Raw genomic sequence first — 12,672 nt, forward strand, 5'->3', positions numbered from 1 at the left:
TGATGGTGAGTATGATATTGATTATGTACAATGATGGTTGATTGGAAATAGTGTTGTTGAAAATTGGCATGAGGAAGAGTATATGATATGTCAATGTGTTTGAGTTTGAGCCACTTAGGTGAAGTGGGTTAAAATAATGGGATAGTGATTTTGTGAATTATGGTAAAGTGTCAATGTGAGTTGAGGAGGCTTGATGTTGACTTTCATATATTTTGATTGATTTCAAAGAAAAGGGATGGAATTGGCATGTTTTGATTGATTTTGAAAAGAGTTGAAAGTGGCTTGTTTTGAAAATAGCACTTTGTGGTTTTGTATGAAAACATGGTTTTGGGCATACTTTGACGGGACATAACTTGGACTACGGATCCCCGTTTTGTGCCAAACTTTTTTAGAAATGAAATTGGATCCGGGATGTCCATGTCGTTCAAAGAAGGGGCGAAAAATGATTTAAAATGAGAAAGTTATGTCCGTCGGAAGATTGGGGGTTGAATTTGTGAATTCTGCAGCTTTTAACTTAGAAAAATTTTGGCAGAATAACCCCCCGCGCGTAGGTGCACTTGGCGTGTACGCGCCGTTCTTCTAGAAAGCGCCATCCACGCGTGCGCGAGGTGTGCACGGGTGCGCCGATGCGCTGCACCCAATGCCCAGCTATTTTCCCGAAATTTGTGCCAGAGTTATGGCAGTTTTGTGCCTGGGGCGCAAGAGCACCCACGTGTACGCGTCGTTGGCTATTTTTTAATCCACGCGTTCGCGTGCAGGGCGCATACGCGCCGATGAGTTTTGTGGCCATCCACGCGTGCGCGTTGAGTACGCGTGCGCGTGGATCTGTTTTCATCCCAAAGTTGATTTTAGAGTTTTAAAAGTCAAATTTCATACTTCAAAGCCTCCGATCTCACCACTTATGTCTTAAATCATTATGATGTGCCTAGCTATGAGAAAAAGGGGCTAGTGAATGTGGTAACTTATGAGTGAAGCAAGGGAAAAATGAATAATCAATGAGAATCAAAGATGATTATGCGAGATGCGGAGGATGGCGGTGGAAGTGCTTGTTATGCCATGGGCCGAAGGACCGTAATTGTTGATGAATTGGCTGGTTATGGATTTAACCATGAGCCAGATGGCTAGATTATTCCCGTGTTACGGCGGAGCCTTGATTATGGCTATGTATAAATGCATATATGCTATTGAATGAATTGTGAATGTTGCACTTCCACTGTTGAAGATGAGAGTTTTCCTGGGAGGAAGTAGTGGCTAGCCACCACGTGCTCCAGGTTGAGACTCGAAGCTCTTTTGACCCTATGTCGTAAGGGTGGTCGGGCACTGTGAAAGACCCGGATGAGCTCACCCCCGTAAATATTCTCCAGTGAAGGTGATGGATATAGATCATGATTATGATCAAGTTTATGATGAGTATAACTCGAGTTGGGGATGCGCGACAGAGAGACAGTCCAATGGTTAGCTACCAGGACTTGTCGGGTTAGCTCTATAACCGACAGATGATATCATCAGCCATTAGGGACAGACATTCATCATATGCATACTATGTGAATTGATTTAGATTGCCTATTTGACTGCATATTACTTGCTATTTGTCTAAATGCCTTACTTGTTCCTATTTGTATATCTTTTGTCTGATATAACTGTGTTTGCTATATTATACTCCTGCTGGTGGTTGGGAGGTTTGAAGGAATTGGAAAGGGAAGTATTATCTAGATTGAAGAATCTTTAGTCAGATGCCCTTTATGGTTTAGCTTGTTTATAAGCTTTGAATTATTTGGAGGAAGTTCTAGGATTGCCTTCGGCTTTCCTCTATTATTATGTATTATAGATGTGGAAGTTGTTACCATGCTGGGGATCTCTGGTTCTCACCCATACGGATTTTGTGGTTTTCAGATGCAGGACGTGATGTTTCTCACTGAGGCATCCTGGAGACTTCTGGATTAGCGAAGATCCTTTGTTCTCGAGACTCTGTTTTGATTTATATATTTTGTTTAGATACTTCTATCTCCATTAAATAATACAAACTGTGGTGACTCCTCTTATAGGAGATTTTGGAGAATAGGTTTTCTGTATTTGTGTCCCTTTGGGTTTCCTTGGGGTATCTTATTCTATTTATATGTATATACTGCTATTGTCGAACCGGTTATCTTCGCAACCCGATTTTGAGTCTTGATATTCCTATTTTTGACACTCCTTTGTATATATATAATCTTGCGTTGGCTTATCCTTCGTTCGTTACGTTAACGATCGGAGTGTTGTGCTTTCGGGTTGCGATTTTTGTTTACCCCTTTTTCTACAAAGGCTCCTAGTTATAATCAATTATTCATACTACTATACGTACTAAATTTTTATTTTAGAGGTCGTAATACCTTGCCATCTCTGAATTATGACTTAAGCATAAGACTCTGTATGGTAGGGTATTACATCGAGACTATCCAATCACAAGTTGACTTTGAAGTCAGGAGTTGCTGTAATGCTACTGCGAAACATAGACCAGACTTTAGGTTTATGTAACGGGACAAGATTAATATTTAACGAACTTGGTAGCAACGTAATTAGAGCGATAGTAGTGACTGGTAAAAATGTTGGAGATAAAGTGTACATTCCAAGAATGAACTTGATCCCTTCAGATTCAGGATTGCCATTTAAGTTCCAACGGAGACAATTTTCATTAACAGTATTTCTTGCAATTACCATTATAACAAGAGTCAGGACCAATCATTATCACATGTAGGACTTTACTTGTCAAAATCAGTGTTCACCCATGGACAACTTTATGTTGCTTTGTCAAGAGTTAAGAGTCACAGTGGCCTTAGGGTTTTAATTCTAGACAAAGACGGCAATCCGAAGTCATCAACAACAAATATCATGTTCAAAGAAGTTTTTAATAATATTTAGGTAATAATAATATTATTTTCATTTTAATAGCAGTTATGATTTACACTTTTGTATGAATATTTACTGTAGATATAACTAATTTATCTATAACTCTATTTTCATATTTGAGATAAAATGTGTAGCAAGGAGCACAACATCATATGCCAATTGCTTTTCTAATGAAGTTAGTAAGATACTAGGTTGTTGATAAATTTTTATTAGCCTTTTGATATAAAATTTAGTGTAAAATTGACATGCTATTATTACGGTTATATATGTTTTCATTTTTTTCATGTCTCTCTCCTTATAGTTTAAGAATATTATAAACTTCAAATTCTTCTATTTATTTTTTACTTTAAATAAAGATAAAATAGTATATTCAGTACGTTTATTATATAATGACAATGATCGTATTATACTAAATTTAAAAAAATTATAACTATAAAATATTATTTTTAATCTAATATGTCAAATTTGAATATAAATTCGTGCATCGCACGAATTTAACACTAGTGTTAATACAGTTCAAAAAAATGAGTAAATGTACTTCTTGAAATATAAACACTTAATATTAAATCCTACATTCTTAATTTTAAATTTTAAAATTTAAAATTTTGAACTTTGAATTTTACCGTTTAAATTTTAAATTTTAAATTTGAACTATTGATATAAAAAATAATAAATAAAGAACTAAAATTTACACTCTTTAGTCGTAAAATACATTTAAGATGAGGCTTATTGTTTTATACAAATTTAGTGTTCTCTTTCATCTCGTTTCTAGCTTCTCAACTAAATTAAGTAATGGATGAAACAAAACATGATATATAGACTATAGTAGTCGCAAAGTAGGTTGCCTGATTCGTTCCACTTCAGAAAAGGGCGGGCTGTCCCCCTAAGAGGTTAGCTCACTCCGTTTTGTGGCCGATTGGAGGGCTGGCAAAATTGTAAGCGTAATTTTTTTTTAAAAGAAATAAATAGTAAAATTAATCTAAAAATGATTATTAAAAATTAAATATAAATAAAAAATAATTAAATTATAATACATTTTTTTACTATTTTCTTTTAAATTTTCAACTTTATGAATAGAATTGTTCATTATAATATTCATTAATAGAATCACTTTATTTAAAAGAAAAAAGTTACATAATTTAAATACATATATAAAAATATAAAATAAAATAAATAAAAAATATAAAAGTAGAATAAGTGTGTTTAAAAATTATATAATTATTAATTTTTGTAGCATTAATTACTTTTTTATTAAAACAAACCTTTGTCCAGTGCTTGGCCTGTCACGTCACTACAAAAAATTATCAGAATAACGACCGATTTAGGAAAATTGGTTGATTTAACGATCAATTCTGGTTGTTGCTAAAGTCTTGGTCGCTAATTAGAAAATAGTGACCAACTTTGGTCGCTAACTGTTAGCGACCGATCTTAGCGATTATTTTCAACCAATGCTACCAAACTAGTACCAAACGATATTGGTCGATAAATCAGTCACTAATAAAATTAGTCCTAATATCTAATCTGAAAATCTAAAATCGGTTGCTGATATTAATTTTCTAATTATAAATTTTTACTAATTTCACATATACTACTATTAAAATTTAATTTTTATAAATAATTATATTATATAAAAAAATTCTAGATAAAATCATATTTAAACTACACAATTTTATCCGATAAAATTTAATTTCTGGTATATTTGATATCTCTTTTTAATAGTATTCAAATTACTAGTTAAATTTAAACTTAGAAAAATTAAGATAACTAATTCATTATTTAAATAAACAAAAAATTTGTATTATTACATTTTTGGACGATCGTATAAATCGGAAAAGAAAAGTACAATAACTAAAATATATTTTCAATTGAAAATTATATTAAAATATACTACATTCTTTTCTCCATCCTAATATAATTACATTTTCAAAGCCAACTGTATTATGAAATAAAAAAGATAAAAAATATGGAACATAAATTATATAAGATAAAAATCACTACAAAAATAATAACTTTTAGCGGCCATTTATTTTGTTTTTAGCGGCAATAAAAATAGCTGCTAATACATTTACTGGCAATTTGACATTAGCCGTCTTATGCTTCGTCGCTAAAATGTTTTACTGCTTTAGTAGCCATTATAACATTTGCCGGTAAAGACTGTTTTAATGGCCGCAAAAAATATATAACTTTTAGCGGCCATTTGTTTGGCAATTTATATAGCCATTAAAAGTAATTCTAAGATTGCAACATTATTCACTTTTAGTTGCCATTACTATTGCCGCTAAAATCCATATTACCGGCAATTTATATAGCCGCTAAAAAAATTCTAAAATTATAATATTATTCACTTTTAGCTGCCATTACTATTGCCGCTAAAATTTTAAAGACTTTTTTTTTTAATTATACTCACTTTATTATAACTAACAACCTATAATTTTTTCTATAATAATAATAATAATAATAATAATATTAAAACATGCACTCTTAAACTAAGTCACGCATCAATAAATATATAAAACCAAGCTTCACACCCAAATATAAACAGTGATAAGAAAAAGCATCCTATCCAAACTTCATCAATTCGCACCTACAACATAACCTTTAACGCATGGAAATCCTTAGAAAACGTGATACTTATTCTAAACAACATATCCACTTCAAATGGATAACTATGAAGATCTTCCTTGCATCAAACGAACTCATGTTCGGTAAAATACAACATATGTTTGCTAGGAACTAATATTATAAGTAAGCTACTGTTTTAACTAGGAAGTAATCAACTAAGCTATGTTTTAACCATTAAAAAATCAATAATAAATGCTTTATTTGGTGTGTCCAACTTAAGGTTTCAACTATAATAAAGTACATTTTAGCACTACTATATTTTGTTTCGTTTAGATAGATCAGATATTAATTTTTTTGGTAGACCAATATTATGAATATAACAACTATATATTCCATAATAGTTTAACTACTTATGCTTATATTTTGAATCAAGTTATAAACCTTTGTTTCAATAATCTAAAGGGAATAAGAACAAAAATCATTGACCCTTTTTTTATGTGTTGCCAAAATACTGAAACAGCATATCTTAATAAGCAGTTGGTATTAGTTAATTAGTGATGGATTCAAACAATAATAGATAAAGATATAATCTTTCAAAAAAATAACTATTAGCATCAAAACCTGATTTTAAGTGCTGGATGGTGCTAACTCATGACCACTATTAGCATCAGGAACCTAATAAATGCAGTAATGTCAAATTAAAAAAAAAAGCTCACAAAAAAAATTTTCAAATTTCAAAAATTACCTGCATAAAAGAATTTTCATTGAAATTTTGAGTCATGGATGAACCTGTTGAAACAAGCTTACACAAAACTTGTCTCATAAAAGATAATTCAGCAAACATTTTATTTTGATTTTCTTTCATCAACTTCATTTCTTCTTCATATTTCTCCTTTAGCACCTTTATTTCTTGTTGTAATTTTTGAGCAACCTCATTAGCTAAAGCATCTAAAACAAATTTACCATCAGATGATTTATTACCCCACAATAAAGAAGGTGTTGGACCAAGTCCTAAACCACGTATGTAACCACTTCTATCACTTCCCAATACATGAGAATAAATAGCTCCTTCCCAAGCAACACCATTAATAGATTCTTCATTAGATAGCTCGCCATTATTCAACTTTTCTTCAATTAGTTCCTATATAGAAAAAACTAAATGTTACAATTGAGTGAAGCTAAAAAGGAGGATACATGTATGTTTCTATTTTAGAACTAAATGCATGATTTAGTTCCTTTATACTTTTCAATCACAGCAACAAGAAGATACAAATTCATAAATTTTACCACTGTTTTTGCAGACTCCTCATCCAATGGTCTACTATCCTTACGCCTTTTATGAATTTTGAGAAAAATCTCTGCTCGTGAAGGTTCGATTCCATCCTTGGCCTAACAAAATAACAAAGTCAAAAGAGAAGTGCAAAAAAGAAAAATTTTCAGTGTTCTCATATAATATATACTGTGCTGCGTTGCTAATGGTTCTAGAAAAAAAAAACAGTGCAGTTTTATAAAATATCTGAAATAAAAATTACGCATAAGTACCAGTTCATCCATCAAAGTTGCAATGCTTTTGGATCCTCCCGTGTGAGGCATTTTTTACTTTGCCTTATTAATCCTATTTGCTTGGGTACGTTTCTATCATAACACATTATGGATTAGTAAAATACACTACTACACACACGTGCCATTATTTCTCTATTTTTCTATTTTCTATATCTATACAGTTTTAGTAAAATAGTAAGTTCTATTTCTCCATGCATGTTCATGGAATCTACTTTGGCCTAATTAATTTGCTACAGTTATGGCAGAATTAGAATTAAAAAATAAGGAAATGCTAATAAAACAAAGGAAGACAACCCTTATTAGATTCAGTAATAATATTTATCTTATATTTACATGTTAGATAAGGCTTTCAAAGTACCTTTGCTTTATCAGAGAACCAATATGAGACAAGACCAATCCATTGATCTTTTGGGATTCGTTCCGGTCTATTCTTCAATAAAACATCTTTGGTTTTGTACTGTCCCAAATATATACCTTTTAAGTCACATTTATAGTCTTTCCATTTCTTCCCAATTGATCTTTTTACAAATTCCTCACCACGTACTGGAATAGAAAACTTCTTCTACAAAATGTTCAAGCAATTTCTTAATAAATTAAATTAAATTAAATTAAATTAGAATCCATTAAGAATAATAAATTCTTACCCTCACAATTTTCAGCAACTTGTTTTTCTCCTCTTTATCATAACATCTCCAGTCATCTATGTTTAAAGGCATTATTGAAGGAGTTCTAGCTAGAATACTAAGAAAATTAGCAAGCTTTCTGCCTTCTTTTCTTATAGCTTGGTTGCGGTTATTAAATTGTACATCAATTGTCTTTCCACGAGGCATGTTCCAAATTTTTTTTCAACAATGTAGGTCCTCTAACCCTCTTTGCCTCTAGATGACATAACAAAAAAATGCAATTATTCAGTGAAAAGAAATATAAAAATATAACAATATCATATTTGAAGCAATAATAATATCACCTAATTCTTCATCTTGCTCAGAATTTATACTATCAGAAATATTGGGAGTTTGAGACAAATCCTCATCATTCAATAGTTGCTCCATAAAAGGAAGCACTTCATCAGCATAATTTTTCTCTTCAACAAATCTGACACGACTCTTTTTAGGCACTCTTAAATCTGTACTTGAGACAGCACTCTCAAGATCATTATCCTCAGTAAGTTTGTGTCTTTTGCTTGCCATTGAAGCACTGATTTCTTGCAATCTCTTTCTCTTTTTTTTTATACTGGTGAAGCCCTCTTCTTCTGAATTCCTTGTAGCTTCCCCATCAATTTCATGCCTTCTCTTTCTCTTCTTATGTTTCTCCTTTTTCTTTGACTCTAAATTATTTTCCAAACTGTTTCCTTCAATATTTGACTTTTTATAGTTCTTCTTTGATGCATCCATATCCTACAAAGTCAATAGAAATTAAAGTATAAAACCTTTACATTTAACAAAACAAAACAAAAAACAGATTACAGAAAACAGAAAATATTATCAAAAAACAGAACCCAAGGATTCTAACCTGAGTTTCCAAGGCTTCCATGTAATAGCAGGACAAGGGTAAAGTGAATCAAATTATATTATACCAGCTTTATAAGAGAAATCAGATTCTTACTAACATGAATGTCATTTCACGATGGAGAAAAGAAAAAGATAAAATAACATATAAACTCCCTAGGTCAACATTAATGAACAGAATAAGTAACCAATCTTAAGACATAAAAGATCCTTCAATCTCAAAGGTCAAAATTCAAAACATCAAAGTAAGAGCTATATATCAAAGTAAGGGCTGCATCTGCTTTTCCATGCGTGTACCAACACCTCCCCAAACGAGCATGTGCAGCAAAATGCAAATCACTTGGTACACCTCTCTAAATAAAAAAATATAAAATTAATAAATAAAAATAAGAAAAAAGCAGAAAAATGAGAATGCAAAATGTAAGAGTTCTCAAAATATTACCTAACTTACTTAGAATTGTCATCAGTTTGATTTGGTGAATGTCCATGATCAATTACTATACCATTAACCCCATTTCTAACCCAATCATTATTCTCATCCTCAAAGTGACGAATTTCCTCTAACAAAGTTATGGGAAAAAGATTCTCTCCAGTTTTTTTAACAATTGATAGAATCCAGTGTGATCTATCACCTTTGATTCTATGAGTGGGACCAGAAATAAATAAGAGAGAGAGCGCAATGAATGGTTAGATTGAACACTGGATACCATCCAGTTTTTTTCTCACTGGAGAGGATCCACTCCCCAAAGTTATGTCACCATTATCATTTTGCATTAATTGCTCAAACTGCATGATTTTCTTTTCTCCCATATTATATATGTCTCGAGGACTAATTAGCCTAGGGATAAACCATTCATGATCATGAGGATCTTTCACAAATATCACTTGTTGAGCTCGGTTTGCAAATACAAAAGGTTCATCACTCTTTGATCACCGGTATGTATTAAGCGTGAAAAGTTCACTAGTGTGAAACCCAAGTCATCTTTCTTAACTCCTCTACCTTTGGTTATGTCAACCCAGTCACATTTAAGCAAGACAACCTTAAATTCTTCAAAGTAATTTAACTCTATAATATCAGTCAATCTTCCATAATAATTGATATTTCCCGACTTGGGAGCATTGTCACTTGCACTTGCATAGCTAATCACCTTTGAGACAAACATGACACCAGAATTTTGTGTTGCCTTGGACTCTTCATGCTTTTTTGTTCAAAATTGATACCCATTGTTCAAATCAAAACCTTTGAATCGTCTTGCAATGTAACTTGGACCTCGTGAAAGGGTTCTTATATCACTTTGGGTACCAAATGTGATATCCAACTTGTTAATCTAATCAGAAAATAATATAGAAGCTATAAACTTTTGAGAACGTAACATGATATTAACCAAAAACTAATAATTAAATCCTTTACTTACTTCATCCTTGAACCATTCATGAAATTAATTAAAATGCAAGCGATCAAGTTGATGTGGAGAAAGGCGACGCTTGCGATGTGTTCTCTTGATCTCACTAATATGTTCACTGTACATGTGATCCATATATATGTCACTAATAATGTTATATATGGTAAACAATAAAGGGAGCTAGATGATCACTTATTTTCTATAATCTTCATCCACTTTAGAAGCACAATTGAAGAGCACAAATCGATGGGTTTGCAACCATGTTTTATCATCCATTAGAAATGCTTCTTCTTTGCCAAATGGCTTCCCAATAGAAGGAAAAAGGCATCCTTCTTGATCAGCCTCATGCTCAATCTCTATTTTATTTTTTGTTGACCAATAAGATCTTGAATCCCTACCTTCCATATATAGTGAGCAAAATGCCAAACACTCATTTGAAATATATCCCTCTGCTATAGAACCTTCTGGACATGCTTGATTTCGAACATATGATTTTAAAGTGCATAAATACCTATAATATAAGTTAATATTATTCTACTATATATGAAAATGGACTGAACCTGCAATTTAAATCTAATATATATAATTATCCGTACCTTTCTATTGGATACATCCAGTGATATTGGACCGGACCTGCAATTTTAGCTTCAGTTGCTAAATGAATAACCAAATGTACCATAATTGTAAAAAATGATGGGAGGAACAGCTTCTCCATGTCACACAATATTAAGGCAATCTTCTCCTCAAGTAGTGTTAAGTTTTCCACTTCAAGATTTTTACTACATATCCCTCGAAAGAATGTGCACAATTCGATCAAAACAAAGCTCATCTTTTTATCTATTGTTCCTCGTAAAGCAAGTGGAAGAAGTTCTTGCATTATAACATGGCAATCATGAGATTTTAGCCCTGATATTTTCTGTTTCCGAATGCAACGAGAGACATTAGATGCATAGCCATGTGGAAGCTTAACATTTTCTAGTACTTCATAAAATAACTTCTTTTCAGCAGAAGACATTGAGAAATAAGAAGGAGGGAGAAATGTCTTTCCATTAGCTCGTTGTTGAGGCCATAAGCTAGGTCTTATATTCATCTCTTTTAAGTCCAACCGAGCCTTCAAGTTATCTTTCGACTTTTTACCCAGACCTAACAGTGTATATATCAAGTTATCACACACATTTTTTTCTATGTGCATCACGTCAAGGTTATGTCGCACCAAATTTGTTTCCCAATAAGGGAGATTGAAAAAAATGCTCCTCTTTCTCCATGTATTTTTTATCACTCCACTAACATCTTTACCAAGCTTACCAAGGAAAATCAAGCTTAGATTATCCATTCAACTCAATTTGTTAAACATAGAATTCACTGATTAATGGAAGTCCAAACCCAAAAAGTAATAAGACAATCAAATAGTACATTATATATAGTCGAAAATTAATTTTACTCACCTTATATTTTTTTTTTTAAAAAAAAAGTCACAACACCAAATCACATGGTTAGGACAAAAGTAAAGGTTCCAATTGGCTCGTTAATTCTCAAGCTTACTTCTTATTTTATAGAAAATAAAAACTCAATAGAAATTTATTTAATTTTTATTTATCGTATTAAGGATCATTATCACTAAATATGAACATTATAAAAAGAGATTTGTTTGAAAAATAGTTAAACAAAGAGACTAAATTAGCTTGCTTGGTGAGACAACCAACTAACCTTGTTCAGGGACCGCACACCACTTATGTTTTCTTTTTTGGTTTGGAAATGGCAGCTAACTAACTTTGTAGGTTGTGGTTGAGATGTTGAGATGTTGTTTATTATTCTGTGACAATTACAACTAAATTAAAAGAAAACAAATACCAAAAAAGAAAACAAATACCATTAACAAATATCTTCTTAAAGACATAAGGTATCTTCTTTTTGCCACGAATAACATTAACAAATTAAAAGATACATATATTCAACCAGGATAATCCCAAGAAGTGGAAAATGCACAAAGCTCTGTGAAGAAAGTTTACCAAATAACCATATGGATAATACAAGATATCAAAATGAGAGGTTCTACACTATTATTTTTAGTACTGACAATGCTATATATGCATGAACACAATTTATAAAAATTAGACATGCACCCATTACAAAAGTAGTGCTTATCACAAACTCTACTAATTGAACGGAATCTCATCAGTATTAATTCCAGCCTCACCAATGTTTGGCAGCGTGTCAATAGTCTCCAAGACTGTGAGACTATTTAATTCATATATGTATATGCCTTGTCTTGTAAAATGAGAACGAGTCTGCAATGAAAAGAAACAGAAGTGAGATGGGAGTATTCTTCACAAGGAAAGAATTATGCTTATTGGCCCATTCATTATCTAGTACGAATGGTGCTCTTACCATTCCAATTATCTAATATAGTAAATTAGTAATTGGAAAAAATGGAATCATTTTATTTGATGATTGATGTGCAGTTCATACATATACACACGCCAAAGGATAGGAGTGCAACTATTAAGTATAGCTACTATACAGTGACATACAAAATTGCAAAATACACAAGAAAAGTTGGAAAATCATGAGCGCACACAGTAAATCATGAGCGCACACAAAACAAATCATCACAAAATAGGAGAAAAGTTGGAAAAGTTGAGATTTTTAGCTTTCTGTATTCATACAAATAGCAAGTATTGAAGTTAGAAAGTTTAATTCCCAAAGAGCAACAGAAGTGATTGAATTAAACAAACAGAGGCGTTTTGGGA

At 31.9% G+C, this 12,672-nt stretch overlaps 1 protein-coding gene across 1 annotated transcript; it reads right to left on the reverse strand.

Moving 5' to 3' along the window:
* Positions 1–7,322: 7,322 nt before the first annotated feature.
* On the reverse strand, positions 7,323–11,729 carry LOC107483955 (uncharacterized). Its single transcript, XM_021140323.2, has 4 exons — positions 11,630–11,729; positions 7,979–8,408; positions 7,656–7,889; positions 7,323–7,573 (listed from the first exon to the last, which is right to left on the reverse strand). Exons 2-3 carry the CDS (start codon positions 8,403–8,405, stop codon positions 7,819–7,821), a joined length of 498 nt encoding a protein of 165 aa, XP_020995982.2. The 5' UTR covers positions 8,406–8,408; positions 11,630–11,729; the 3' UTR covers positions 7,323–7,573; positions 7,656–7,818.
* Between the last annotated feature and the right edge of the window lie 943 nt (positions 11,730–12,672).

The sequence above is a fragment of the Arachis duranensis genome, chromosome 4 (genome assembly GCF_000817695.3).
Source record: "Arachis duranensis cultivar V14167 chromosome 4, aradu.V14167.gnm2.J7QH, whole genome shotgun sequence".
NCBI lineage: Eukaryota > Viridiplantae > Streptophyta > Magnoliopsida > Fabales > Fabaceae > Arachis > Arachis duranensis.

Excerpts from the sequence above, each read along its gene's own strand:
- LOC107483955 (XM_021140323.2), bottom strand. The coding sequence starts at position 8,405 with ATGGATGCATCAAAGAAGAACTATAAAAAGTCAAATATTGAAGGAAAC. Across the intron at positions 7,890-7,978 it reads TGAGCAAGATGAAGAATTAG|AGGCAAAGAGGGTTAGAGGA; the intron begins GTGATATTATTA and ends TATGTCATCTAG.